Source organism: Calidris pugnax, unplaced genomic scaffold (assembly GCF_001431845.1).
Source record: "Calidris pugnax isolate Ruff unplaced genomic scaffold, ASM143184v1 scaffold133, whole genome shotgun sequence".
Lineage (NCBI taxonomy): Eukaryota > Metazoa > Chordata > Aves > Charadriiformes > Scolopacidae > Calidris > Calidris pugnax.
Genome location: NW_015090977.1, coordinates 3,221,775 through 3,249,374, shown reverse-complemented (window position 1 = coordinate 3,249,374; position 27,600 = coordinate 3,221,775). Strand labels below are relative to the sequence as shown.

General features: G+C 41.7%; 1 protein-coding gene and 2 long non-coding RNA genes across 3 annotated transcripts; all 3 read right to left on the bottom strand.

Moving 5' to 3' along the window:
• Nucleotides 1-975: 975 nt before the first annotated feature.
• LOC106894433 lies at nt 976-3,612 on the bottom strand. The gene is made up of 6 exons (XR_001413259.1): nt 3,572-3,612; nt 3,209-3,289; nt 2,454-2,477; nt 1,881-1,958; nt 1,571-1,679; nt 976-1,136 (listed from the first exon to the last, which is right to left on the bottom strand). It is a non-coding gene; the product is annotated as an uncharacterized LOC106894433 (long non-coding RNA).
• Nucleotides 3,613-4,613: 1,001 nt separating this feature from the next.
• NCBP3 (nuclear cap binding subunit 3) lies at nt 4,614-23,805 on the bottom strand. Its single transcript, XM_014953362.1, has 13 exons — nt 23,614-23,805; nt 21,818-21,883; nt 20,061-20,166; nt 18,999-19,124; nt 16,556-16,684; nt 14,204-14,277; nt 13,186-13,294; nt 12,328-12,427; nt 11,896-12,002; nt 10,091-10,376; nt 9,128-9,285; nt 7,762-7,926; nt 4,614-7,252 (listed from the first exon to the last, which is right to left on the bottom strand). The coding sequence occupies exons 1-13, from the start codon at nt 23,764-23,766 to the stop codon at nt 7,017-7,019; spliced, it is 1,815 nt and encodes a 604-aa protein (XP_014808848.1). The 5' UTR covers nt 23,767-23,805; the 3' UTR covers nt 4,614-7,016.
• A 1,183-nt stretch (nt 23,806-24,988) lies between these two features.
• On the bottom strand, nt 24,989-27,539 carry LOC106894454. Its single transcript, XR_001413262.1, has 2 exons — nt 27,277-27,539; nt 24,989-25,731 (listed from the first exon to the last, which is right to left on the bottom strand). It is a non-coding gene; the product is annotated as an uncharacterized LOC106894454 (long non-coding RNA).
• Nucleotides 27,540-27,600: the final 61 nt, after the last annotated feature.

The window sequence follows — 27,600 nt, the reverse complement described above, 5'->3', positions numbered from 1 at the left end:
CCTTGGGAAAACTTCCAATTGGGTGAAAAGTCTCATCACTTCCAGAAGCAATCCCAAAATACCTTCTACTTGGGTATGTATAGTTAACATTATTCATGATGTTTACCTTTTTCAAAGTGCACACGCTGTGGAAAACTGTGCTAAAATCTTTCACCTGGTGACACCAAGTGGGCAAAGTGATCAGCAACGTCTGCATAAAGTCTGTCTCTGTGGACACGCTCAATCGCTCTAGGTTTGGTAAGAATCTTACATTCCACACCTCCTATAAAGACCACTGAAACATTATAGCCTGCTACTCATACTGACATCATTAATATAATTGGGAGATTCAGCCTCAGATGCTGGGTTGTGTTTTTATCTAAGTACCTCTATTTTAAGTCCTCAAGACTCCCCCAAAACCCTTTTAACTTCTGTTTATCAACCTACATTGTAAACCAACCTTAGAATGAGTCATCACAAAATCATATTTTTTACTCTCACTAACGACACTGAAGAACACCGACAAGTCTTTGCCTTTTCTCCACATCTGGCAATTCATCTTATTTAGAAAATATGCAGAACACGGGCTAGAGCGCTACTGCTGCAGGAACAGATTCTGCTATCTCTGTAGCAGGCTTGAAAATAAAGGTTGAGGCCAAAATAAGGACAAAATAACAAGCCTGGAACAAGCCACAGGAATAGCTGCATTTGCTCTTCTTGCTTTTAGGGATATTTAAGGCCTAATCTCTCCAGTAATTACAGCAGCCGTAGTACTATCAGTTCTTTAAACTGTTTAAAGCAAGTAAATTACCAAACACCACATAGTGTAATTGGGTTTTAGTCACGTAAGCATTCTCTCTGCAGTGTCTGTACATCTGCTTTATCATATTATATAGCAAATTACAGGAGTGCTCAGCATGTTTATTAAAATATATTGTGTAATGGAAAGTCATTCTTAATGCAGTGAAGAGACAAAAAAAACAGACCCAGTTGGGGTTTTTTGAGAGAATTTTAATATATGTGTAATGAAAACTGTAACTGTTACCATTTAACATCTTAGTGCAGAAAAATATGTAATGTTTACAACCACTAGCCTCCAACCTCACCGGCGTATTTTATTGGATTCCTTCTTCCTCAGCCATTTTCAGCACAAACACCTGGAACAGAACAGCAGGGATGAGTGAACCATTCAACACGAAATATTAACCCATTTGTTAACGTAAGAGATATCATCAGGAAAACCTTTGTTCACCACCAGTCAATCTGCCGGTAATTCCAGCAATTTTTGGTTAGTTTCATCATATGATATCTTTAGGTAAACTGATACATATCCAGCTGAAGCAAGACTGTTATCCCTTTGCTCTACAGTGCTGTCAGCAAAACTGTGCAGAAGACAGCTGCTCTTAAAAATTTATTGTCCATATTTTGGTTCAAGTATTTACCTAGAACTTCTTTATTTGCACTTTAAGAACTAAGAACAGGCAGAACTAGAAACGCAGCCCATGAGAATGCTCTCCACTAGATAACATTTCTGAGACCGTAGCCAAAAACCATCACGATGAACTAAGAGTACACCAAACATTAAACTCACCCAGAAGAATTTCCTGCTCTTCCTCTCTCATCTCCTTCCACAGGACTTGTGAAGAGCTGTAACATTAGTTGGCAGACATTAGTAACAACCACCTCATGGCAGCCGAGACCTGTAAGCAAAGACACCAGGAAATAAGTACCAGGCTTTACATTTTGAGGAAGAGGAGGGAAAGCAGATTTATTCAAGCTATAAAGTTTGAGGGTACAAAATAAGCCTCTGAAGTTTTTAGCAGCCTATAAGCCTCATTTATTCTCAACATAATTCCACCTGGTATAAATCTCTACGTTGTCCAGAAAAATTAGTCACTTACCTTCACACTGGGGCCATGTCCAAAGAGCGACCTGCTCCCAGTCCTAGTTGTGTCACATTTATCTGGAAAGACCAGGCTCTGCAGATGAAGGGAAACAGATGGACATGAAGCTACATTTAATATTACAAGAGCACTTTTCACAGAAAGCAAGCTTAATGAAAAGTTGCCCGAATAGCTCTAGAAGACAAATTTCCAGACAACTCAAACTCTGTGTGCACGTAGCTGTATTTCAGACAAATAAGAAGGTTATCGTCAGTTCTCGCATCTGACGGCACTTCCTATTCTGGGTTATCATCATCAACAGCCAGCAACTTCTGTACTCCATTACTTAAAACACAGCCATTGTATTATTTTGAACCAACAGCTGCAGATTTACCACTTTGTTTATAAAAGGCTTAAGTAAAACTAGTTTTAGTTCATTTTTATTTCTTTAACTTGCTTCAAAACGTGATTATTACAGATTATTTTCAATTAACAGTTCCGTTGAACAGCTTTACACCACCAGCATGTAAGTAAAGGCCTGGAACTTTCTCAACAGTTTTGCAGTTTAGTACAAAATAAACTTTAACTTACTGTTTACTTCAGGACGTCGTTCTGCTGTGGGAATAAAAGCAAAAAAAGCATTACTTGAATACTCTTGAGCAGTAATTTCAGAAAATTATAAAGTAGGCTTATCCAGAAAAAAGACCCCAAACAAAATCCCACAAAAACCAGAACCTCACCAGCAACAATCTGCTTGCAATTCCACCCATGTTTGCGCTGTTATCATGAATCACCAAAATATTTACATCAGACACCTTTTGGTAGTGAACAATCCCCTCTAAACTGTTTTGTCAGGAAACTTGGAAATCTCGCTTATGCAGCCTGCCAGGCCGCATTTACCAAAAAGGCAATTTTGAAATTGAAATTCCAGGTAACACCAATTTCCAGGTTGTGACTTTCACTGCACAGAAAGAGTGTGAGCCACATCTGACAACAGAAAGAGTGACCCGTTGGCTAAAAATACCGCCATAAAAATAAAATTGAAATAAAAAAATCCGTAAAAAGCAAAGTAATGCCCGTCGCTAACCACAGAAGCGTTCCCTCCACAGCCCCTGGGGAACTCTTAAGCCCAGCAGGACCCTGTCCCCAGCAGCGTGCGATGCTGTGAGGAGCCTGTGAGCAGCCAGGAGGTTGATGAAGAGGAAGGAATCCAATATGAACAGGCCTCAGCCTTTCAGGCCTCTCCCGGAGCCGGGCAAGGGCACCACCACCCCCGGCCTGCGGGGTTTTACCTCACAGAGCTGGGTCCCAGACCTCCCGCCCCAGCCCACCGCCTCGTAACCTACCGGGGAGCCGTTCCAGCAGTCCCGGCCCCCCTGGCGAGGTGCCGGAAGCCTCCGGTACCGGTGTCCGCCGCCATGGCCGGCCTGTGGGGACAAGGGGAGTCAGGCGCCGCGTGCTCCGAGGCCACACCCCTCCCCGCACGTCACCAACGGCCGCACGTTCTCCCTCACCCACCCCCACGGCTGCCCCGCGTGGTCGGGCCCGGCCCCAGCCACCTTTGGGAGGCACGGCTGATCCCACCACTGCCGGCGGCGGGGGGAAGCCCGCGCCTCAGTCTGCTAAACGATAAGCCGGGCCTCCGCCTCCCCCCTGTCCGCCTCCCGCAGCGCCCAACCGGCCCCGGTGGGCCGCAATGCCCGCCTCACCATGGCCCAGGCACGCAGGAAGAAAGGGCGGGAAGGTCGGCGGCGGCCGGTTATAAAGGCTTGGGACGTACCACCCCGCAGCGGGGGGGAGGCGGGCCGTGCCACTGCTCCCACGAGGCGGGGGCGTGACTGGGCGTCCATTTCCTCAGCGCGGCCCGGGAGGGAGCCGGGTGTGGGGGTTCCCTCGGCCTCACCGGGGTGGTGGGACCCCGGTTTTAGGCAGGAGGAGAGCGGGAAAGTGGGTTCATGGAGAACTTTCCCCCCCTCGGAGCGGGGACCCGCATCTCGCCCCGCTCGGGGCAGCCGCGGACCCTTCACCACGAGGAGCAGCACTGGCCTTTATTTGTGCACCAGCGAAACGGGGTCGGTCGAAGTGATTTATTTGGAATAAAACAGCTGATTAAATAAAAGTTTCATTATTTTCACATTATAACGTCAGCTTGAACTGAAAATCAGGGCGTTTTGCTGTCCTTCTCCCTGTTAAAGACAGGCAGCCTGCCTGAGGAGAGGTGCAGGCCCACGCCACCATCACCATTTCTTTTTCCCAATATAACAGTTTACCCCAAAAATAGCTTTTAAAAAAAATTCAAAAATCTTCCTAGGACGACTAGGGTAGTTCCTGTAATGAGTCACCTAAAATTCAGAACCTTTCCTCCAGCAAAAGCCACAGACTAATTTCTTGCAATTTCAGTTAATTTCAGTAAATTACACTGCACTTCTCAGAACATTAGAACAGAATCTCAGAGCATTATTTTCTGCATCAAATTCCTTGAAGGTGACCTTTATAGGTCTTGCATTTTTTTTTATTACTCAAAGAAGTCTAATTACGTAATTTTCCTCCTTACACTGAAATTGCAATTTGTCTAACCAGGAATACCTGAATATCTGGGAGTTCAGTGTAAAACGAAGAACACACCAGCTACGAGCCAAACAGCCGACCACAAAGAGAAAGGGACTTAGAACAAAATTCTCAATGCAACCTCTCTCCAGGTCAAAGAAATTTAAGTTAATCACGTTGAGGAAAAAAAACATTCACTAAAGATTCAGTGCTCATTTTTAATTATCAAAACCCAGCAGTTCAGGTAACTGAGGAAGACCAAAGCTAGAATTCCAGCAAACCCTTCTCAAGGCTTCTCCATACATCATCGAAACGCAAAACCAGGCAAACACTCAATTATAAACACAAAACCCAACCTCTCTATGGGGCTCTTCAAGAGTAAACCTCTATTTTTCTTGCAGCTAAGCTGCCCTGGTCTCATGAACACACATAACCCTCCCTTCAAACCATAAACACGACAGACCCGAGTGACACGGAGGCATTTGCAAGGTGTAATTACGACTACCTGGAAGACAGAACCCGTGTTAATGGCTCCTCTTCCTCCAACACAAGCCTTTGCCAACGTCGCTTTTCTTGATTTCACACCCCCATCAGTTCAGATCTTTTGTATCAGCTGAAGAGATTCTCTGTTCCCCTTCTGCCCTTCAAACCAGTTGGTCTGTCCTTCACCAGGCTCAAGTGATGAGGATTTACATGGAAACAGGGTGGTTTTCAGCAACATTAAGAGCAGAGCACATCTAGCTGTGGAGCTTAAAAACACACCAGGGTTCATGACCGTGCAGAAGCCCGTCCTCATAGAGCGAGTGGACGGGTCGTATCTACCATCTCCTTTCAGGAAAAAGAAAGGTCATAACGGATCTGAAGCAGTGGTACAGCACAAAGGTTTACTGGCAAAAAGACACCGGTTAAATAAATCTTATCAGGATGTTGAGAAATGGGTACGGTTCTATTTGAAAGTGTTTGGAAGGGTTATATTAATGAAAACACATGTTAAAATGAATTATTACAGTGATGAGACATTGCAGTCCTTTAGTCTCAACAGTACTTTTATGAGACATATTTATATATTCAATAATTAAATATAAAATCAAGGATGAGGGTCACAAAACAAGGAAATAAGGCTTGAAGCCCAGTCAATCCCCAGATTACCCTTCCACTCACTGTACCTTTCATTTTACCTTTAATTTTACATGCTGCTGTTCTTACACATAATAAAGCAGTAAGAAAAGTTAACTGCAGATTCCTTGCTTTTGTGAAGCCTCAAACCTACTTCAACTTAGTACAAAAATGGGGGAAAAAAAACGATAAAGCATTTTTTGTTAAAGAGCAGAAAGGGGAAGAGATTTTCATAGACATTTTGGACTGACAGAACCTAGGAAAACAAATTTTCAGACTATCAAAACATAGCAGACGATGGTTTTGCTACTTATTCTGTTTTGCCAGAATGTGATGTGGTAGCATTATTCCGTATTTAATTCTTGGTAATTGAAATAAATGCCACAGGCAACAGGAAGAAATGGCAGGTGTACACCCATCAAACCTTTTTCCTACCTAGAGAGGATACACAGGTCAAAAAAGCCGAGTGTAACACGTCAACCATGTGCACATCCACACATACTACACAGTAAGAACATTCAAAAATATTGACAAGAGACAGTGATCCTATAGTTTTCCTTTTCTCTTTTAGTTATATATATATATAGTTAAACAGCACATTGGAAAACACCACTATAGCTTTCACCGTGGCCAACAGGAAAATTCTCACAAATATAAAAGTGTGTGTTTTTAAATTGTTAGATTTCTTCAAAACATAATACAGATAAAACAAAAGAAATATAATTTCTCATCATGTAACAAAAAAAAAAAAAACCAACCAAAAAACCACAAACCCTTTGGGAATTTATACAGTTCTCAACCATCCAACTTTGCAGTCTTGAACATCTCAATCCCTACTACAGCAGAACAGAGCATCACCAAAAGAAAATGAGCTGAATTCCTGGACAGAAGTAATGGATACTACGTGAAATTTCACTGTACTAAAACGTTCAACTTAGATTTACATTCAGTATTTTGGAGGAAGGGAAGGTCACAGTCCCTTCATGCTTTATCCTTGCCGGCTGCCTACCCAGGAAGCATTACTGTTATTACTTCAAGAGGAAAGGAAAGGTGCTGGTAAGAGCCAGAAGGGCAAGGCAATGATGTTGATTATGAAATGCCCTGTTCTTTGGATGAACTGTGTGAAATATTTTGTTAAAAGGCTCCATGTTAAAAATATTAAGAACAAAAAAGGTCGTCTTAAAAATACAGAGCATTTCTGCCTCTTAAGTTCCAAGCTTGGGGAAAAGTGTTTTGCTAGAATTAACTACAGGTTTGCCATAATAAACATATATGACAATGCCCTACGTAACACAGGGCCAACCACAGACTCCGGACAAACGCGACTGCTTTAGGTTTCAAGTGGTAAATGCATCTCTATTTTTGTATAAAAGGAACAGAGACACTTCTGGAACCTTCACTGCAGAGTCTTTGCCAGTGTCCAGCTTTTGGGCAAAGGAAATCTTGCCACACTGCAGAGTCATAATCTTGAAGATGAGAACATAAAAATAATCAGGATTCAGTGTCTGACCCAGAACTGCTTTCTCGACTGATTTCAATCTGTAGAGATGGTAAATTATCCAATCGGCTCTTTTTTTGCCGAGACTGTTCTTTTTCCTTAATGAGAGCACCCCAAACCCGCTGGAGCTCTGAATCCTCTTCCTCTGGAGAAGCCACAGAGTTTTCAGGTTTATCTGAAGTCTTTTCTTGTGTCTTCGGGGCAGACCCTAATCGGGTCCATAAATTACCTGATCAGATGAAAAACAAACATTTTTTTTAAAAAACAGACAAGACTAAGAAGTATAGTGGAGGAAATGTAAGCAACTCAATCTAAAATTCACTGCATCTCTTTAAGCTCCTCGTACTCCTCCCACTGTAATGTTTGGCACAGAACTTACTGTGCTTTGAAGCAGTAGCTGAAATTAAAATATGGGAGGCTCAGTGCAGTCCCGTTCAGTTTCCCCCTTGCAAAGAACGTTACACACAGGTCCCAAGTGCCATTGCATCTTTCACATTTGTTTTAGGGCCCTGTTTTGACCACAGTTTTAAAGCAGTCCCCTATTTTTAAGCATAGCTATATAAAAATACTGCTTATACTCAGCTCAACCTACCCACGTGTATTCAGGTTTCAAAGCTCTGAACAAACATTTGCAAATTCATCTTTAATTTCACTCAACTTTATGATTTTCAGCTGAAATTTCTCTTATGCTCAAAAGTCAGAGGCACTGCAGCATTACATTTTCTCCATAAAACTAACCTGATTTCTTCTCTCTGGTGTCAGAGTAGAGGCCTTTTACATCTTGTTTGGGGATCCCTAACCGGCTGTGTACGTCTGATATCGGTTCTCGACGAGGAGCAGAGGTACTACTCGGAGGTTTAACTTCTGGAGAATGTGGTCTTTTTCCCAGTCTTTGCCGCACATCTAGGGACATTTCCAGTGATTAAACTTACAAAAATCATGATGCATTTACTTTAACTCTGCCTGCTAATTTTATCCTCATTGCACAATCTGAAGAACATGAAACTAGACAGATTCTGTTTTTATCTTTTCTGGAATCTTTTCATTAAGTCTTTTGTACTCATGATTGCAGTCCTGATAATGTCTGCAATAAAACTTAACCAGATTTCTTTTTTCTTTTTGGTAATAAATTTAACATTTAATGTTTTCAGGTTGTGCACTGTCCAGAAGATTGAAAAAGTGAAGTTATACATGGCTCGCTGCATTTCTGCTCTAGCAGCACAGTGTGTATGTATCCAGCATGAGGTACAATTATACAAAAATTTATATCCCTTCAACGATTCTTTTCAGATAGGATACCCTGCTTCAGAATTCTAATACTGATTCATTTCATTTTGCAAAATATCAAATACAGAATATAAGAATCCTAAATATATTGATACTTAACCCATGATGTGAGTCTTACATTTGGAAGTATTGTCTGATTTAGTTAAATATTCCCAGTCTTGAAGAGGTTTCAAACAAAAACATAAAGGCAAAGGATTTGCATGCCAACTTGTGAGAGCCCCAAAATGTGCAGAAGGGGTAAAATACATTAACTTCCACGTTACTTTAATAAAAGAGAGTATTTTTCACTTATCGGTCAGATATCTGTATCTTATGTATTCCATAATCCTATGTAATGTCAAAAGTAGCTGAAATTACACATACCTGAGTAAATCAATTAAGCCCAGAAATAAACCCTGCCAATTGAAAAATACATCCATATTCATATAATACATGTTCTTTCATGTAAGTTGCTAGTGTTTCATGTTTCATTTTGTACAGAAGCTCCCCGACATGCTGTGTTCCTCAGAGTTGTACAGGATCTCTGCCTCAAGGATTGAGGAAATCCAAAAAGACAAAGTGGGGGGGAAATAAAAACGGGCAAGTAAATTGGATAAAAATAAACGTCACTCTTTCACTCCAATGTTCTTCATTTTTCCCCAAAGCGATCCCCAACTCGGTCTCTTAGTGAGGAAAAATTAACTGTATGGATGCAGAAACTGCTGCTGAACAGAATTCCCCCAGGTTTGTTAGCTGCAGCAAAGCACATTTGTGAAGTGAATATATCCATTTTAATGAGCCAGCTGCAATTCTGCACAATATAAGAGTTTAAAATTACCTGATTTTACAGTGCTGTTTGGCTGGCGCGGCCCAGTATTATTCTGACGTTTTTCTTCTAACAGTAGTCTCACATCTGCAACTTTCTCTGATGACCCTTTGCTGCCGATCCGATTTTTGATGTTACTGGTTGCTATGCTGTCTGCTCGCATGGAATTCCTAAAAATATAAACAATAGATTTAATGTCCCTTAAATGAAATGAATCTACTGTAGGACTTAACTCTTCTTATATATAAAGTTACATCATAGAAAACAGTAATATCAGGGTTTCTTTACTGAGAAACAGAGGTAAAAACATTACTTAGAAGAGCCTGTGTTGCAGTCAGAATCCCAAGCTTAGCAGTAACCACACGAGCACCTCCATACCCATTTCAAGGCAGGTATGAGTTTGTCTCCTTAAGGTTGTCTCTCCGAGTCAAAATTCAGAGCAGATAAGCAACCTCAATATTGTTGAAAGACTTGACATTATAATGTAATGTAAACATACTACTGAAGGAGCACATGCTAAAGTTATTTTAATAATCCACAATATATGGAATTTTGGTTAATATGCCCATAACGAACATGAATTCCCTTTTGTTATCAATATCTAAGCATTATTCTTCTGAGAAAAAAGGGAAGGGGTGAAGGGAAAAAAGAAAGAGGGGTTATTTCTCCCTGACCTAGCTATGAAGTGCAAGAAGTTAATTGTGCTTGCTTGCATATATTTCTATTGATTCCACTTCGAGCTTCACTATTATCAATAAGCAGGGTTACAGAAATCCGCAAAGGAAGCTATATTTTACAAATGTTAATTGTAATTAAAAGCCTGTATCAGGGTTTTCTGCATTTTGTATTTCTTTTTAAAAATATCTACTACAAAATTGTGCTAAGAATTGAAAAAGCAGCTTCAACAGTTTGTCTTCAAGCTTTGACAGCTCTGTTACTATTCACCAATACTTTTAAGGAATAAGAAACTTTTACCTAATATTTTTCAGTTGTGATTCCACCTCATCTGCATACATTGTCATTTTCATGCTCTTTTTGGGAGAGGGCGTTGATATCATTTTCAGTTCAAGATCATAGTCCATTTCATCGGAATCAGACGCACTGGCGCTCGATCGTCTTGCTGCACTGCGGTCTCGGGCCTGTTTGAAAGCCTGCAGTTCATCACGGTACTCTACCACAACTCTGTCATCTTCATCCATATCCTGATCTTCCTCCTCCTCTTCCTCCTCCTCAATAGGCTCTTCAGGAACATTTATTAAGCCTGTAGCGAAAAAGTTACAGAATAGCCTAAGTGGAAGAAAATCAGCATGAGACAATACAAGTCCACGATGTTCACTATCTCAGAAACCTGCTCAAGCATAAAGCTGGACTCAATACGTAGTATGTAGGGAAGAGTGTGGCCAGCAGGTCAAGGGAGGTCACTGCCCCTCTACTCTGCACTGGTGAGGCCACAACTGGAAATCTGCATCCAGTTCTGGGCTCCCCAGTTCAAGAGGGACAGGGAACTACTGGAAAGAGTCCAGCCTGGGGCAACAAAGATGATTCAAGGACTGGAGCATCTCCCTTATGAGGAGAGGCTGAGAGAGCTGGGACTCTTTAGTCTGGAGAAGAGAAGGCTGAGGGGAGACCTTATTAATGCTGACAAGTATCTCAAGGGCGGGCTGAGGGAGGAGGGAACCAGACTCTTTTCAGTAGTTGCCAGAGAGAGGACAAGGGGCAATGGGCACAAGTTGGAACATAAAGGGTTCCACTTGAATATGAGGAAGAACTTTTTCACGGTGAGGGTGACGGAGCCCTGGAACAGGCTGCCCAGGGAGGGTGTGGAGTCCCCTTCTTTGGAGATTTTCAAGACCCGCCTGGATGCTCCTGAGTAACATGCTCTGACAAGCTCTGGGTGGTCCTGCTTTAGCAGGGGAGTTGGACTAGATGATCTCTATGGTCCCTTCCAACTCTAAAAAATTCAGTGAAATTCAGTGAAATATGTGCAGGTCATTCTTCCTGAACTAAGCACAACAATTCCTATGATCTTGCAGGGCTTAATGTGACAGCTGCTGGCTCCACGATAATCTTTTCAAGTCCTCTAAGCACCAATGCCAAAAAAGGAAGTGTCATTCGTATGAATTTATCACATCTACTGATTTAAATATAAATCAGCAACTTAAGTTCAGTCCTCAGCAGTGTGCAAGCACCTTTTCAGAGAGCAGGAGGTAATCAAAATGTAAAATCTTGCGTGAGATTTGCTACATCCGTAGCTGTGTTTTTAACAGTCCACTCAACTGAAACTTTAACACTCTGTATGTCTCGCGTCAAAGATTTTCACACCAATTATTTTTCTCATGCACACGCCCCACCTTAGGGAGTCAATGAAGATATTCAAGCCTAATTAGTAGAATTTTCTAATCTTTACTGTTCTACATCTAGACCTTGCTTTTTCATAGAACAGAAGAATTGACACAGCAATTAGGACAGATTGCCAAGAAGTTTAAAGCAGCTATGCCTTCTTTATGCCCTTGATGCCATGGCCCCCATGGCCTAAATTTGTAAAAGAAATATATTGCATAAAAAGTAGCAGCTCTTTTGGTAAGCCAATGAGCGGCGTGAAGCTTCTGCCTCAGTTATTCCCTGCAAAGTCTTAAAATGTGATTCAGTTAGATATATTTTTTTGCAGTACGCTTCACTTTCATGCACCACGGGGGATTACACGAGGCATTGTTTGACGTCCTTTCCAGCCCCTCATTCCCAAATTTTGCTCTTCCAGAGTGGACATTGGCATCAATTACCTGAATGACGATGTTTATAAGGAGCTGTCAAGCCAACGTCATCCCCAATAAGTGTCCTTTTCTTTATCACATCCCGGTGGATTCTACGTGAATGGTATCTTCGTTTCCTTAAAAAACATGAAAAGAATTACACTGCTGTCACAGAAAGGGCATAATGAATGAGCCATATTCAGTCCTGGATTAAGCATATGCAATTATCACTCGCTTTAATAGCAGACGTGCATTTATGTCAGAGATCTGTTTGAATGTTTTGAATATAAACATTCTTTAAAATACTCCCCTTGCAAATTCATAGTCACATGGCAAAACCGTTATTTACACATAAGAAGCATCTGCTTAAACTGAAGAGAAAGAAAATCCACAAATTAAAACAGTTTTAGACCATCTTGTCCAATTACCTGCAACCTTCCAATTCCTCTACCCAATACTCACCAAGAATTGCTAAGAATCCCCTTCATGCCTCCGTAATTCGGATTGCCGTATTTCATGTAATACTGGCTTCGCCTTGCAGCCCCCAGCTCTTTTTTGTCATCTGAAAAAACACAAAAGCATTATTTCCCTCTTAGAAAATATCTCACAACACTAGCATAAAAATAAATAACCAGCCAGTCAAACTCACAGAGAGTGAAAGTAAGACTGAGGATGTCTTACAGGTCAGCTTTACCTCAATCTCCTTCACGAAGGATACGATTCTGCTGACACCTCTGAAATTTCTCCTACCACCACAGTTTTATTTGTGTCTAGAAACTTAATTCTAGGGAGACTGAGTTTCTACAGATCAGCTTAACAGAGCGTTACATCTCACTGTAACTGCTGGAGGCTACACTTACCTTAGTCATGACCTTTCTTTTCTTTATGGATGTGTTGCTTCCCACATGGCCCAGAAATTATATGGATTTTCATTTTTATCATAAATACCACTTAATATCTCAACTGTATTTAGGAGCAATTTCCACTCATACCTCATCAACATCTCAAATGATTTTCATATTTATAAAATGGGAGATTTACCTCTGTGGAGAAGGGCAACATAAAACCTATTCTATAGTATTGGGAAGAATGTCCTGAGCCCAAGATAAAATTTTTATGTACAATAATTTTCATACAACTTGAACTGGATTTAATTCACACATTAAATGTGGATTTATTGCAAAATCTTAATATCTCATGATCAGCAAAACCCCAAGAATTTTGCAAATAAAAATTAGGTACTTTGAGTCATTCATTAGTCAACAAATAAAAACTACAACAAGCAATTAATTCATTATGCTTGTTAAGCTGTTCATTTACCTTTAGTAGCAAATCTCATGAATAGCTTGTTTCCTTTAGCCAGTTTATTGGCAGGGCGAAGATCATTACGCAGGAGAGAATCCTCTTCTACCTGGGAGAGGGCATCCAACTTTGGGGGGCAAAAAAGGTATTTTGGACTCAAAAATAAAATTACTGTTGAACAAAAATGGATTCCTTGCAGAGAAGCAATCAACTGATTACTAAGAAAGTCACTTTTCAAAAGAACTCTGCTTTTTTTTCTTGACAAAGTAATGTCAATTTTTAAAGTAATTTGACCTCAAGATTTAAAATATTTCCTTCCCTTGCTTTGTAACATTATCTCAGATTATTAAATCCAATAATTTTCACTGTAGTACTGACTGAAATGCAGAAAATAAATAGTACAACTTGGACACTGAAAAACAACTATTTGGGTTTTTTTGCCTGTTTCCTATCCAAATGGTTTTACTAACAGGTTCTCATGCCCTCGCACGTTGACTAAAAGGCTTTCTTTTCCATTTATATCTGCTTTATAGAAACTAAAATTCAGACTTTCACAATGTATGGAGTGTTCACTGAGCCATTGCTAAAGAAAATACTAATCACACCAATTATGTATTCAGCCAGTGAAGATTAAATTACTTAGAAAACATCAATGTGTATGCTGATTCCCACATGTATCTACAGACACTCTAAATCCTGTTTTTCTCTTTAAGCACTGCCTCCACTGCTGAAAGGCTGCTGCCATCCATTATTGTTCTTTTTTTGCCCCCTCTCAGCAGAACAGAGCAGCCAGCCCAGCTCTTACACACTGGATGCCCTACTGCTCTCTTCAAAACCCCCTTTCACAAAACACTCTTACATTGCTATTCTCACCAGCAGCATACCTGCTCTTCCCGTCATTCCCCCCCCTCATTTACTTTGATAATTAAATTGTTAATTGCAGATATATATGGCTAAAACTATGTCTTTATAAAAACTTTACACCAGTCAGAGCAAAACTTTCATAATAGTGTTTTCACTTTCCTTCTGTACTCACCTCAACATCACTTTGATTGTCATCCTCAACCTCGCCTTCTTCAGTCTCATCATCAGAACTTTCGTCCTGTTTTTCTAAGAAGAAAAATAATTGGGGAAAAAAAATAACCTCCATTTTAGTGCGTTGGTCACATTTCATTATTATTACTTATATTCTCTGAAATAAAACTGAAGGTTTTATCCTTTCTTCTGTGCAGCCTAGAGAATAATTAAAACAGTAAATGTCCACAGAAATTTGAAGCAGGCATGAGCACAGAATAACATTAACAAGACAGCCCCTGTGCAGATAACTGCCTGCAGCACCACACAGGGATTGTTAATTTGATTCTTTGAAAGCAAATGAAATTGCACTGCATTTCAGGGTATGGCAGAGATCAAGAAGGCCAAGACTGTAAAAGGCATTTAAAAGCTTACTTACTTCAGCCTCCCTTTAAAATGCTGCAAGTACCTACAAGTATCCAATACTAACAATGTAAAACAGTCACTATTCAAAAGCTTAGCAGTTTCTGAGAGAGCAGAAGGAAAAAAAAAACAACTTTGGTGACTTATTTTCAAAGTGAACTAACTAAAAGAAGAGTGCGTGTTTCTAGAACTAATAAAACTGTGAGATGTTTACATAGATTTCTCAGGGTTCTTTTTAGCTCAATGCAGAAAATTTATATTGGAATATCTTTTTTCAGTCCTCAAGGGGAAAAAAAAAAAAGTAGTGAATATGGACAACTATCAAGATATACTAGTATCATTTGCAAAGATCTCAAAGTACTTCACAAGACTTAAAAAAAAAAAATCTTTTCTATTTCATAGTTCCTTATCTTAATCTCATCCAACAACAGACTTGAAAACTCATACTAGAGAGCAGCAGATGTTCAAAAGATTCTGAAAATATACCCAAATTCAAAGAAAAGAGTAAAGCGCAATTAACCAAACTGAAACTAAAGAGAGAATTTAGGGATACAAATTAGCCAAATTCAAGCCCAAATAATAATTTATTTCCAGCAGAGACAGTGTACAAGCACTTCTTCCCCCCCCCCAAGTGATAAGCTTCTCACAGTAAAGACTAGCCTCTTGCTTCCCTAAATGTCTAAAAAGCCCTCAAGTTCCTGTCTAAAGAAGGAATGCAACTAAACCGGATTATTCCAGTCTATCTGTAGCATCTCACACCTTGAGATGTAATTGAACAGTCTGTACTTTATCTAATATCCCACTTTTCCAGATAAACAGGTGAATAAGTTTATGTAGGAGGAATTTACATGACAGTTTTTATTTTGAGATGTGGTGTAAAGATGATGTAATAAGCAATTTATAGCCAACAAGATTAAATACATATATTTATGCTTCAATTAAACAACACAGTCATTAATCTCCAAAAATTTCGTAACAAGTCTTACTTGAAGCATTATCAACATTTGCCCAAAAATTAAATTCACATGGATGCCTGAGGAGCCACTGCGTTGTGGAGAAAAGCAACAAAAAGAAAAGGCGATGAGTTAGGAGGCACAACAAAGCCCTACACCCCAAACTTTTTAGAAAGGCTTTTGGTAGCGCTGCAAATATCTACTAGAGAGATTGGCTACTTGTGGTCTGTTCATAGAGCATGTTTAAGAAAAATCATGGAAGAATTAATAAATACAACATCTCTATTTGCTTTGTACTGTGTGGTACAGTACTTTGAACCACAGCAATTTATCACACCAGCCTAACAGCAAAACACTCCTAAGGTAGCAAAAGCCTGATTTTTAACTTATATCTGTAAAAGTAAAATAAATTTACAATTCAGGTACCAGATTTATCACAACATTAAGATGTAGTTTTGCTGCTTTGCTCTTTTATAACTGACCTTTCAGTGTGCTTCTTTCTTGAAAGTGTGACGGCCAAATTTAGAGATGATATATACAGTGGTGAAGTGCTACAGTCACATCAGTGTGAACTTAAAGGATGGTGGTGTATCAAGAAAGGAATTAACCCTGGTATTTCAAAAACAGGACATTTTCTTACACCAGCTTTTGCCACACTTAGAATCCATCCTTTTACTGCCTTTGCACCCACCTCACACAGATTTCTTTCTGTGCAACCTGCACCACTATAAATATCGTATCTGAATATGACCCTGCATCTAACATGTTCGGTATCGACTGAATTACTGCTTTTGGTCTAGCTCCAACCCACCTTTTAAGAAGCAGCTTCTTCAAAAGGTTTCCAAGATGAAAGCCTTTTTTAAAGTGGCAGAATACATTTACCTGAAACTGTACGACAGAAGCTCCTTCAGTAATTTAGATTATGCAGTACCCAAGCACAAGTTTCAAGTTTCATTGATTTGACTAGATGATGTGTAGATATGCGTATCTCAATCTACCTTTCTTGGGTTTTTCAGCTGTCTTCTCTTCGTTGTTTTCTCTGCTTTTTGTTTTCTCCTGATCAGGCAAGGAACTCATATTTATTAGAGCCCGTGTTGCTGTTACTTCATCAAGCCAGACCACGTTACCTATGACATATATATATACACACAAAAACAAAATGCAGTTTTTTATCATCAGTCACATACACTGCCTTACTGGAGAGAAATTACTAACAAAAGCTCAGAAATGCTCTTATATAGTGACAAAGTAGTAATCAGATACACCTTATGGAGAGGAAGTCATGCTCTTTAACACACTTGATAAACAGGACATCACACAGCTTTCATCACATGACAGCAAACACATACAACAACTCATTAAAACCAAAATCACTGAAATGCACAAGTATATATATTAGAGACTGCTTTCTGAGCGCAGCAAATCAGGAGATTGAGTCAAGCTCAGAGTATTTCATGAATGTGTTAGCACACAAATGTGATTAAAGGGGAAAAAAAAGAAAAGAAAAAAAAAAGAAGAAAGAAGCCTTGATGCCTTGACTTCTTTCTCTTTGGCAATTTAACAGAACCTTGAACCTCACTGCAGAACTCTGTTATCTTTTCCAAAAGGCGGGAAAGTAGGAGAGACTGCTCAAACACAGATGACAATGTACACAGGTTAGCAATGTAATTCAGTAGATGCCTCATACATGCCTTAAGTATCAGCAGATGGTACCAAAATATAACTTATTAGGCCAATTAAAAGCATGTTACAGATGCCAAAATTGAAAGAGCTAAAATTGCTTAGAAACAGATTTTGAACAAAAGCTTTCTGCGTGGATGCATTCAGTGCAAATACAGCAACAAATGTAATTTACTGCTCTGCTGTTAAGCAGAGTGTATTCAGCTATGAAGAAAACTATACAGTATCCCAAAATAAAAGATTCTGACTTAAATTACTTAAACTGACAAGATTTACATGGTGAAGAATACCCAGATATAATTAGCTAATAAATTTTCATTTATGTATGCCTCCTTCACATCTCCAAATTTTCAAAATCTTTATCGTTTTATGTTCATCAGTTTGAAACACAGAACACTGTCTAAATTCACCTTTGTCCCAACACACCTTGAGATGTAATTCAGTTGGGAATCTTAAAATTTTTTACCATGCTGTGATGCAAATTTATGCTGAAAAGACAATGCTTTTTCCTGGAATTTTCACCAACCATGAAACTCAGTGCTAACTCAGAGCATGAAAAATAATCACTAAAAAAGATGGGTTTTAACCCTAATTGGGTAAAGTACTTTACGACTCTGAAGCCTGCATTTTTGCACTGCAAGTTCCCTCTGGTTCCACACTAAATGGACACATGTAACATTTAAGAAAAAGGATAATCAGACAATCTTAAAAATTTAGTCTCAGAGAGTTAAGCTCTGCATTTGCTGTCTTACGTGTTGCCACAGGTTCCTCTACCAGCTCTTTACTGCAGTTATTCACCCAGGGCTCACTGCACTTCAAATTCACTGTCACCCTGCGACAGCATGTCAAGCCATCACACACACTGACTTCAAGGTTACCAGTATTTTGCAGTATAACATGTATTTTGTCTGGCACTTAAACATAATTCCTTCAGGGTCATTCCGGGGAACCACGCTACTAATTCTCAGGTCTCAACCATGCTTGTCAGAAAATCAGTTTCCAGCAATTCCAATTGAATTGGAAAACCTGCACTGGCTCCTATTTCTTTTTCTGTGATTTCATTCACAGGATTTCCAGCCACATGACAATCTCAGAGCCTTCCCATTCCATGATCCAGCGCCAAACTGTAGCAAACAGCTCTTGTACACTCATTATTATCACTGAAGAAAGCATGACTGTCAACAACCTTGTATCTTCCTGGCAATCACACTGCACACTTACGCCCTGAAACGCCCCTTGCAGTGTGAATTTACATTCCTTTTCCAATCTATGTAAATCACATTCAACTGTTACCTTCTCCCACCCACTAATTTCTCCTTGAGAATGCACTAAACAAATATGGCAGCAAGTCTGCTCCTTCGCAGCACAACACCCTACCAACCTGCCTAACTGCACACAGCTCCATAACCTTCTCCCAGAATGTCATATTTTGTGATGCTCACAAGAGGGTATACCATTTATATCAAGATGTAAGCACCACAAAATTCTACACTTCTTTTTTTCCCCACTTAAGAGACCTGCAAGTTATTCTACACTATCCCTTTCCAATAATCAATAGTCAACTGGATAGTGGGTTTGATTTTCACCCCCTGCTATTAACTCTTTTCTTCTAAATCTCTTTTGACTAAGGTTAATGACAGGGAAATGGAGACAGACAAAGATCAGTGACTTTGAAAGCCACTAAGACATCTGAAGTACAGCTATAACCGATATTTAAAAAAAAAGAGTAAGAATAACAGATAAAAGACTCCATTTACTTACATGATGTATCATCTAACCACTCGATGTGAGCAGGAGGATACTCTTTGAAATAGGCAAAGATGTCCTGTGTACTCATCTCATCCACCCCACAAATGTAAATTGTGTCCAGTCTCACTTTAGGAATTGCTATGAAGAGGAAGAGATACAAAACTGGTACTCACTTCTATAGAGCAAGCTTTTATATTACTAATACATGGGTTTATAAAGCAAAGCTAATTAAAGCAAAGTAGGATGCACACCATTCTAAAACACCGTAACTTGAATTATTATTCCACAATGCAAAACTTTCATAAATTGAGAATTAAAAAGAGGTAACGCTACAAACATTGGGAAATGTAAGTACCTCATACAAACTGCCTTAATAACATACATTTTTTTAATGTTGCCAGAATACTACCATTAAGGACCGAAGAGCCAGAATACTAATGAGGCCTGTGATCCGGGCATGTGTACAAAGCACTTCCATATCTGATGGAGAGCTGTTACAGGCCACGGGCTTAGTGGGTCCAAGCTGCCAGTTGGACAAAAAAATAGCCTGGAGAACTAACTGAATGCCAAAAGCGCCAATCTGTCATGCACACTTCTCCCAGCTGATATTCCAACAAGCCCAGCTTGCCATCTACATGTACAATCAGTGCAGCTTCGCTGTGTGTACAGCACAGAATCTGATCTCACTGTGCACAGGACACAGAGTCCTCCTCTCACACAAACAGTGACCAAAGTCTTTTCAAAGAATTTATAGATTCTTAAAGCACCACTGATCAGAAGATGAATCTCGGACATGTAGCACTAGGCACCGTTGCCAAACGGTAAAAAAGGTACAGAAAAAAATGTGTTCTTTCTGGGGTTGGTAAAACAAGGAGTGAAATAACTGTCACGTAGTTTAAAAAGTAATGACTTTAAAACAAAATGTGAAAAAAATAACCCAAAATGATTTCTTTTGGCAGTGAACTGGGAAAACCTCTGGGGATGCAGGAAAAATTATAGGATAAATCAAGTAAAGGAACTATGAGGAAGTAAACAAAGGGATCTTTTCCTCTTGTCCCTTGGATAAACTCATACCTTTCTTCATCATGTCCCGATCCAGTGCCACATTCCTTTGGGCAAGATTCACTTCAGCTCGAAAATGAAAGCGTTTTGCTCTTTGTTCCTTTTTCTCAATTGCTTCCTGCGAAATGCCAAACAATGCAGTCAAAACAGGAATCACAGCAGCATTCCCAGCAAGTTCCACCAAAGGACCAGGTATTTAAAATCAAATCCATCAGACAGCAACAATATATATTAATAATTCTATTAATTCTGAAGAGACCTGTAAGTTTCAGAGCGTAGAAACCATTTACTAAAACATTTCTGTGCCACAATAACAGTTTTAATATGACTCCAGCGACATAACGGGAAATAAGATGTATGAAAAAAAAGGTATCTTGGACAATGTTCAGACTCCACAATGGAACAGTAACATTATTTTTTCCTTCCCAACAAACACACAGAGACTGTGCTCAAAAAAAACTCTCTTAAAACAAGCATTTCTACCACATTGAAAAGCTGTCTTTTAAGATTACAGATATTATTCCCTATCCGTTTTTTAAATACATACAAAAATGGAAACTTGCCTCTCTCTGAGCATGTATTTAACAATACTAGCTGGAGTGCTGACTAGAGAGATCTTATTTAGACTGGCAATTCAAGCTGCTTTTAAGTAGCTCATGAGCAACAGCTTTTGTGGATCTTGGGTAATTTTTGAAACTGACTGAGAAACTCCTTATTCTACAGAATTTACTAGGAAGCATTATAGATTTTTGGACCTAACTAACCAAAGTTAAATTTGGAACACAAACTGTGATTAAGTAAAAACTGCCGTCAATGATATTCAAATAAACATGGTCTTTTTACCGTTTTTTAAAGATTGCCAAAGCATCTTTGACCACATTTCTTACAGTTTTTCAGTTACATCATTAAAGAACATAACAAAAACCTCTTTTCCCTGACTAGGGGATCTTTAAATTCTTTGCTGAATTACAATGCACACAAGCTAGACATTGAAGCCAAAAAGCTGATTTTCAGCCTTCATCTGGAATCCTTTTTTACTCTTTGATAAGCACAATCTTCTGAGCTCCAGTAATGCAAAATAGAAACTCATGTCATTTGTCAACACGCTGTTGTGGTGGGGATTCATATTTGTTAGCATATGGAAAGTTGTATCAGTCCTATAAAGTATATGACTAAATGCTTTTTCTCCACTACCAAATGCTAGATATAGTGGTCAATTGTACAATATGAAACAACAGCCAATTGGGTATTAAATGTACGGAGATGAACTGTAGGATTAAGTTCCACAAAATCATGTAACTTTAAGTTATTTCAATGCAACAGCTGTTCACATTCTTCACACTACCTCTTAAATAATTAAACAAGAAGATACCCTTGAAAGACACAAGGCAATGAAACTAGATTTTCCTGCCAAGCACTTGTTCTTCCTTCTGTCACTCATCTAAGAGGAAAACCAACAGCTGACTTGTCTCAAAGGGCTTTGTGTTACATTATTGAATGGCACCAAGGCAATCTCAATAGAAACATTTTCAGGCTTTGAAACACAATTTTTTCTAAGTTAAAAACACCAATTCTCACAGTTTACAAGAGATGTCAGGTCCTCATGCAGGCCACAACCAACAAAAGAATTTCCTAGTTGTTGAAAAATGTCAGCTATCTGAACATGAGGCCCAGCTTCTGTGCATGTTGGGGAAGAAATAAATGAAATGGTTTCTCCTTTCCAGTAGCAATAATTTGAATATGTTGAAGAACGATGGCACAAAAATTACCTTGGATGTTACATCTATTCCAGTAATGAAACTTCCAGCTTTATTTTCATATCTCCTGCTAGTGTCCTGAAACAAAGCAAGATCATGATGAAATCTCAATGGACACTGAAAGCAACACAATTGCTATGCTGAAAAAAACCTGGCCATTTCTACAAGAAATCCATTCTCTTCTCCAAGCTGCACCCCTGGACAGACACAAGCAATAACTCTCACTGGTGTCAGTGAAGGTAAAAGCACATGAACTGAACCAAACTTTCTTTACTATAAACATTCTTTCAAATTTAGTTTCTGCCGCTGCTAAGATTTTTACTTACTCTCTGTCAGCAATACAGGTGAAGTCATTAAACACTTTTCCTAACTAAAACTTTCACCATTTTGGTTTCAGGTATAATTTCCTTGTAAAACATGAACGGATTTAAAAGTGATACCTGTCTCCTGAAGTGTCAATTCACAGCTTTTAGTCTCACAAGGCAGAACAGCAAACCACAATTAAACAAGTAACTTTTACCCCTATTCCTATCATTATTTCAAATCCAACTCCCAGATACCAGCAGGATGAAACATTACCATTTTGATACAACCCTACTGATAAAGAGTAAAAATGGACAGTGACGTGAGGGGGGAAAAAAAAAAAAAAAAAAAAAAAAGAAATTACAAGTTTAATTTCCATTGCTCAGGCTGCCAAATTCACAAGGCTGCACTAAACCACAGAGACCCGGACTGGTGACCCAATTCTGTCCCTTCCATGGTTTGCATACATAAAAATGGCACACCTTCACTCTGGCACCCTCAGGACCATCACCAGCTTGGAGTTGGAAGAACATGTCTTGATTTCTCTAGGGATAAATGTGCTGTTTACACTTGTGCTGCAATAATTATTTTGCCTAAAGGACTTTTTCTAGAAAGTAGGCCAGTCTCAGTTTAGAAATACCAAAGTACACAACGTGTAACCACTTTTCTTAGTAACAGCATCAAAGTTTGTCTAAAGTTGCCAAATGTTTAGAGTTATTAAAAAGAAAAAGAAAAGCAAAATAAACATTATTTTTAAAGTTGAAAAAAAACCCCACACTGTCTAAGGTTGACTCATGGAGCACAAGGAGGGTACTGTCTCTTAGGCCACATATTTGGTAGAAGCTCGAGCACATTGGCAGATCAGCTAATTAGAGATTAGTTTCTAAAGTAATTTCCACACAAGTTTTGAGAGCAAAAGGCTACTTAAGAGTTTAGGAGCACTCTGACCCATTTTTAGGTATTAAACATAATCCTACTAAAACTTGCACAGGAACAATAAACAAAAATTGAAAAGGGGGAAGAAAAAAAAACAGAAAGGAAACCCTCAAAACCCACCTGTCAGGACTCACATTTCCAGTCCCTCCAACACAGTTCTCCCAGTCACCCCCTGCCCCCTGGTATTCCCTGTGTTCCTTGCATGAAGCACTGCTTTTACACTCTCCCACCCACAGCCGCCCTCACCCATCCACCACTACAGCCCAAATCCTCTTTTCCACCCCCTCCTTTACTCCCTTCATTCCCAACCACATCCCGGCCGCTTCCTCTTACAACTTGCCCCCACACTCCCTTCAGACACCCCTAAGCCCCCTCATGCCCCCACTCCCGCCACCCTCACCCCATCGCTTCCCCCCACGCACCCCACGTCGCCTCTTTTCCCACGAAGGTACCCCCAAATGTCCTTACAGGCCCCCGCAGCCCCTCACACCCCCACACATACTCGTCCCCCCCTGAGGAGCAGGTCCCCTTGTCCCCCCCTGCCCGTGACCCCACCGTACGCCCCTCACCGGAATGAGCTCCCGGAGCGAGCGCCTCACAGGGATGGTCTCCAGCTCGCCCTCTTCCACTTCCATAGGCTCAGGCTCCGGGCCGCGAGGCTCCGCCGTTGTCGCCGTCGCCTCCGCCTTCACCGAGATCCGCAGGCCCCGCACGGCCGCCATGGCTCCGCCAGGCCCGCCCTCCGCCCGGCCAGCGAGACGGCACCCCCGCCGCCCAGAGCGCCGCCACCCGGAACCACCACCGAGACCGTCCGGGCGGGTAGAGCGCCACCGGAGGCGAGAGGCGGTTGGAGAGGGGGTCTCGGACCATAGAGACGAGGGGAGAGCGCGGCGCCGCCGGTCCTCCAGCGCCACGGGGAGCTGGGGGGCGCCGCCATTTTCCCCGCGGGGAGCGGAGCGCGGCGTGTGCGGAGACAGACCTTGATATAGGCGGCTCTGCTTCCCGCAGCGATTTGTTTAAACAGCGGTCTGGATTCTTAAAATAGTCATTCCCACCCCTCCATACTAGAGGAAGACCCCGGCGGAATTTGACGCTTCTGGTCAAACACAGCTCGTTTCCAGCGAACAGCTCTCCGCAGTGTCCACATCGAATTGTTTTGGGGCTCGGTTTATTCTCTTGGTCAAAAGCTGTTTTTCCCACCCCAGGTGTGTGGGCAGTTTGGAGAGAGCAGCCAGAGGGATACCCCCCTTCTGCCCACGCGACAAGCTCTTCGTTCCCCTAATTAACACTAATTAGCTCTATCCCCCTTGCTCACAGGGGAGCAGAACCCCGCTCTGGCCGAGGGCTCACTCCTGCCTCGGCATCGTCATTTCCAGCTTGTGACACTGCAACCGAGGGGCTCCGTGCCCACGTTGTCACCCCACTTTGGTCACACCAGCCAATTCCTGATATTTTCCCGGCTGTGGAACCTCTCCGTTCCTGTTCTGGACATTTTCAAACCCAAAACCCTCCAGCCCATCCCCTGCAATGTGTCCCTTTCCCTCCCAAAGTGACGGGACTTCTCAGCAAAATCCACTACCAAATTTTGACCTTATCACAAAGACACTTTGCAGGTGGCAACATAAAGACTCCTCCCCTACACACAACCCAGGGGGACTAATTATCTTCTCGCTACCCGTCACACACTCCAACCTTATTTATTTTTAAGTCTCTGCGCACAGGTCTTTGCACAACAGCCCATGTCACCTGTGTTCACCCAAAGTGCTGTGTTTGGAGGTGACATCGCGCAGCGGGCAGGACCCTCCAACGCAGGTGACACCACCGAGGCCAGAGTGACCGGTTACAGCAGAGGCCACCCACCCAGAACGGGAACACCAGGAGCAAACAGGACACAGACACCTCCTGCGAGAAACAGATTCTGTAATAATTCCAAGAGGAAACACATTTATATGGCAGAAAACGCTATTTCTTGAGGTTCACGGGGAAAAGAACCCAAAAGACGCACCTTTTCCTGTTTTAGTTTTAATTTTGGAGGGAGGACACGGTGTTGCCCTACGTGATCTAGATCAGGTTTCCCAAGCCAAAGCCTTCAAGCCCTGGCTGGGGCAGGACGGTGTGACACCAGGCCGCTGTCATTAGCAAACGACGCCTCCCTCGGTTAAACCAGATGTTTCCTTATTTTGTTTTAACATCCTCGAAATGTCACCCAGGAGAGAGCACGGCTGCACCGCAGCGCGCGCCGCCTGGCAGAGCTTCAAGACTTCCCTCACTGAACTCGGCAAGAAACTTTCTACCGATCAACTGCGGCTTCAGATCAGTTGCCAACGGTTTAGAGCTCCTTAGGAAAAAAAAATCTTCTCTAGGCTGAACGGGACAATCAAATCAGGAGAGGAAAAACAGTTCTTGAGGAGGCCTTTTACTGCCAGGTCGGTGAATGGAATATTCTCTTGATATTTAACTTCTTTCAGAATCTCGTTATGAACAGGGAGTTCTTCAGAATGAGGAGCTGATTTAGGTTTATTCTTCTGAGACTTTCTTTCACGTTCACCTCAGGCTGCAGTCCCCCAGCCCCGGGAAGAAAGGCTCCACCTTTATCGTAGCCCTTGTGCAGAACGGATGGGTGAAGGGTAGTGAACTCCTGAAGGAAAAGGGAGTTCGGGAAAAGGTTGTCATTATCCTGGAGAACCCTAAATAAGGAAAGGGTGTTACAAATAACGAAGACCCTCAAAGTGACTTTAGAAATCATTCTAGTGTAAAAACAGAGTGTCTCATGGCAGGGAAGCGTTACTCCTTTCCCCGTCCCTGACCACCAGAGGGAGCTCTTGCTATAAGATTCTCAGCCGCTTCCAGCAGAGAAACCCAAACCTGGTAAAACCCAAAACCTCCCGCAGTTTTGCGGTTCAGCTGAAAAAGGGGGAGAGAGGTAGGGTACGAGGGTGGGGACTGGGAAAGGAGGGAGGAAAAAAATCAGCCTGTGGGCCCTCAGTCGAAAGGAGACTTTTTTACAACAGTCTGGCAGTAGCCAGAAAAATGGTGGGTTTTGCCATTGTAAGAAAGTCACGGTTTGTTTGCTTGAAGTCTGTGAATGACTGAACAGAATGGACATCTTTTCTTGCTGCTGTGATTTAACTCTCCCAGTGTCCCGGGCTCTCAACAAGGACCTGCAGCTTTTCAAAGCTGTGAAAAACCTGGTTTCTATTTCTGCAACCGGCTAGCGAACGCCACACGTCACCAGGGAAACTGGGACTCAAGCGTCCAAATAGATTGCGACTGACTCCTATCTACAGTCCATCTGGAGAGAGAACAGGATCAGCAGAGGAAGGATGTTCATTTGTTAAACCATCGGATAAGCTGAAATCAAGCACCTGGTGTTTTTTTAAATATTCAGTGAACCACAGGCTCCCACCTGCATGACCAAATTATTTTCTCACTGGGATATTGTGGAGGTTAATACAACCCTAGGCAACTGCCACAATGCCAAAGTCCCATCCCTGAGACAGTTATAGGGCTCCAAAGTGCCCTAGAAGAAAGTAGAGATGCCATCAGCCAGGCAGGGACACAGCCCCCTCATGGTTAAGGACAGCTGTGCTATAACATCATGTTTGTGCAAGTGCTGCCACATGGAGACCACACAGTTCAAAAACCGCATTCCTTTCTGGAAAAAAAAGCTCAGAGAATTGAGCAGAGGTGGAACAGAATTCAATACACATTTATAGATATCACTCTGGAATTTAAGAGACCTTAGAGAACAATCCAGTGGTAAATATTGCTCCATTCTTACAGACATCATCCTTAATTTGTGCATTTGTGCGCGCACACACATTCCTGCGGCACCGGTAGAACTCAAGTTTTTCCCTTTTCTGCAGGCCCCTGTGGTAAAAATAAACTTTTTCTTTTGCAGGGCTATTTTTAACACCAGAACAGCTCACTGGCCCAATTCAGTGCGTGTGGCCCCACGAAAACAGCTGTGCTGGCACAACCTGGGCTGGGAATGTGCAGCTGGCAGGGAAGAGGAGGGCTGGTACAGCTCTGGAGGAAAAAAGCAGAGTGAGCTGCACCCTTAAAGTGCAGACAAGCCTGGCTTCACACAAGGTACCACAGTGAGCTGCAGAGTCATGGAATCAGAATGGTTTGGGTTGGAAAGGAGCTTAAAGATCATCTAGCTCCAACCCGCCTGCCATTGGAATTGGGACACTCAGGGCGTTACCCTGCAGCCCTCCAAAGGGATGTACCTAAACAGCAGTGACAAGTCCTGCCCGCCCTCCTGGGACAAAAGGCCGAGCTCCACCGGCACCCCCAGACCCTCCTCCCGCCGACCGTGACAGGGAAGCCGCTGTGGGAGCACCGGCGAGGCGGGAAGGGGAACCGGCCCCAGAGACGGTCGGTGATACTCCCAGGCGCCGAGAGCGGCCATCCCAGCGGCGAACGGCGCTCGCCGGTACCTCTCAGCGAACAAGGAAACCCCTCAGCTCCGCCGCTCCCTCAGCGCCGCCTTCCCGCCTCAGCCCGCCCTGCGCGCGCCCCCTCACAGCGCACGCGCAAGGCGCCAAACGAGG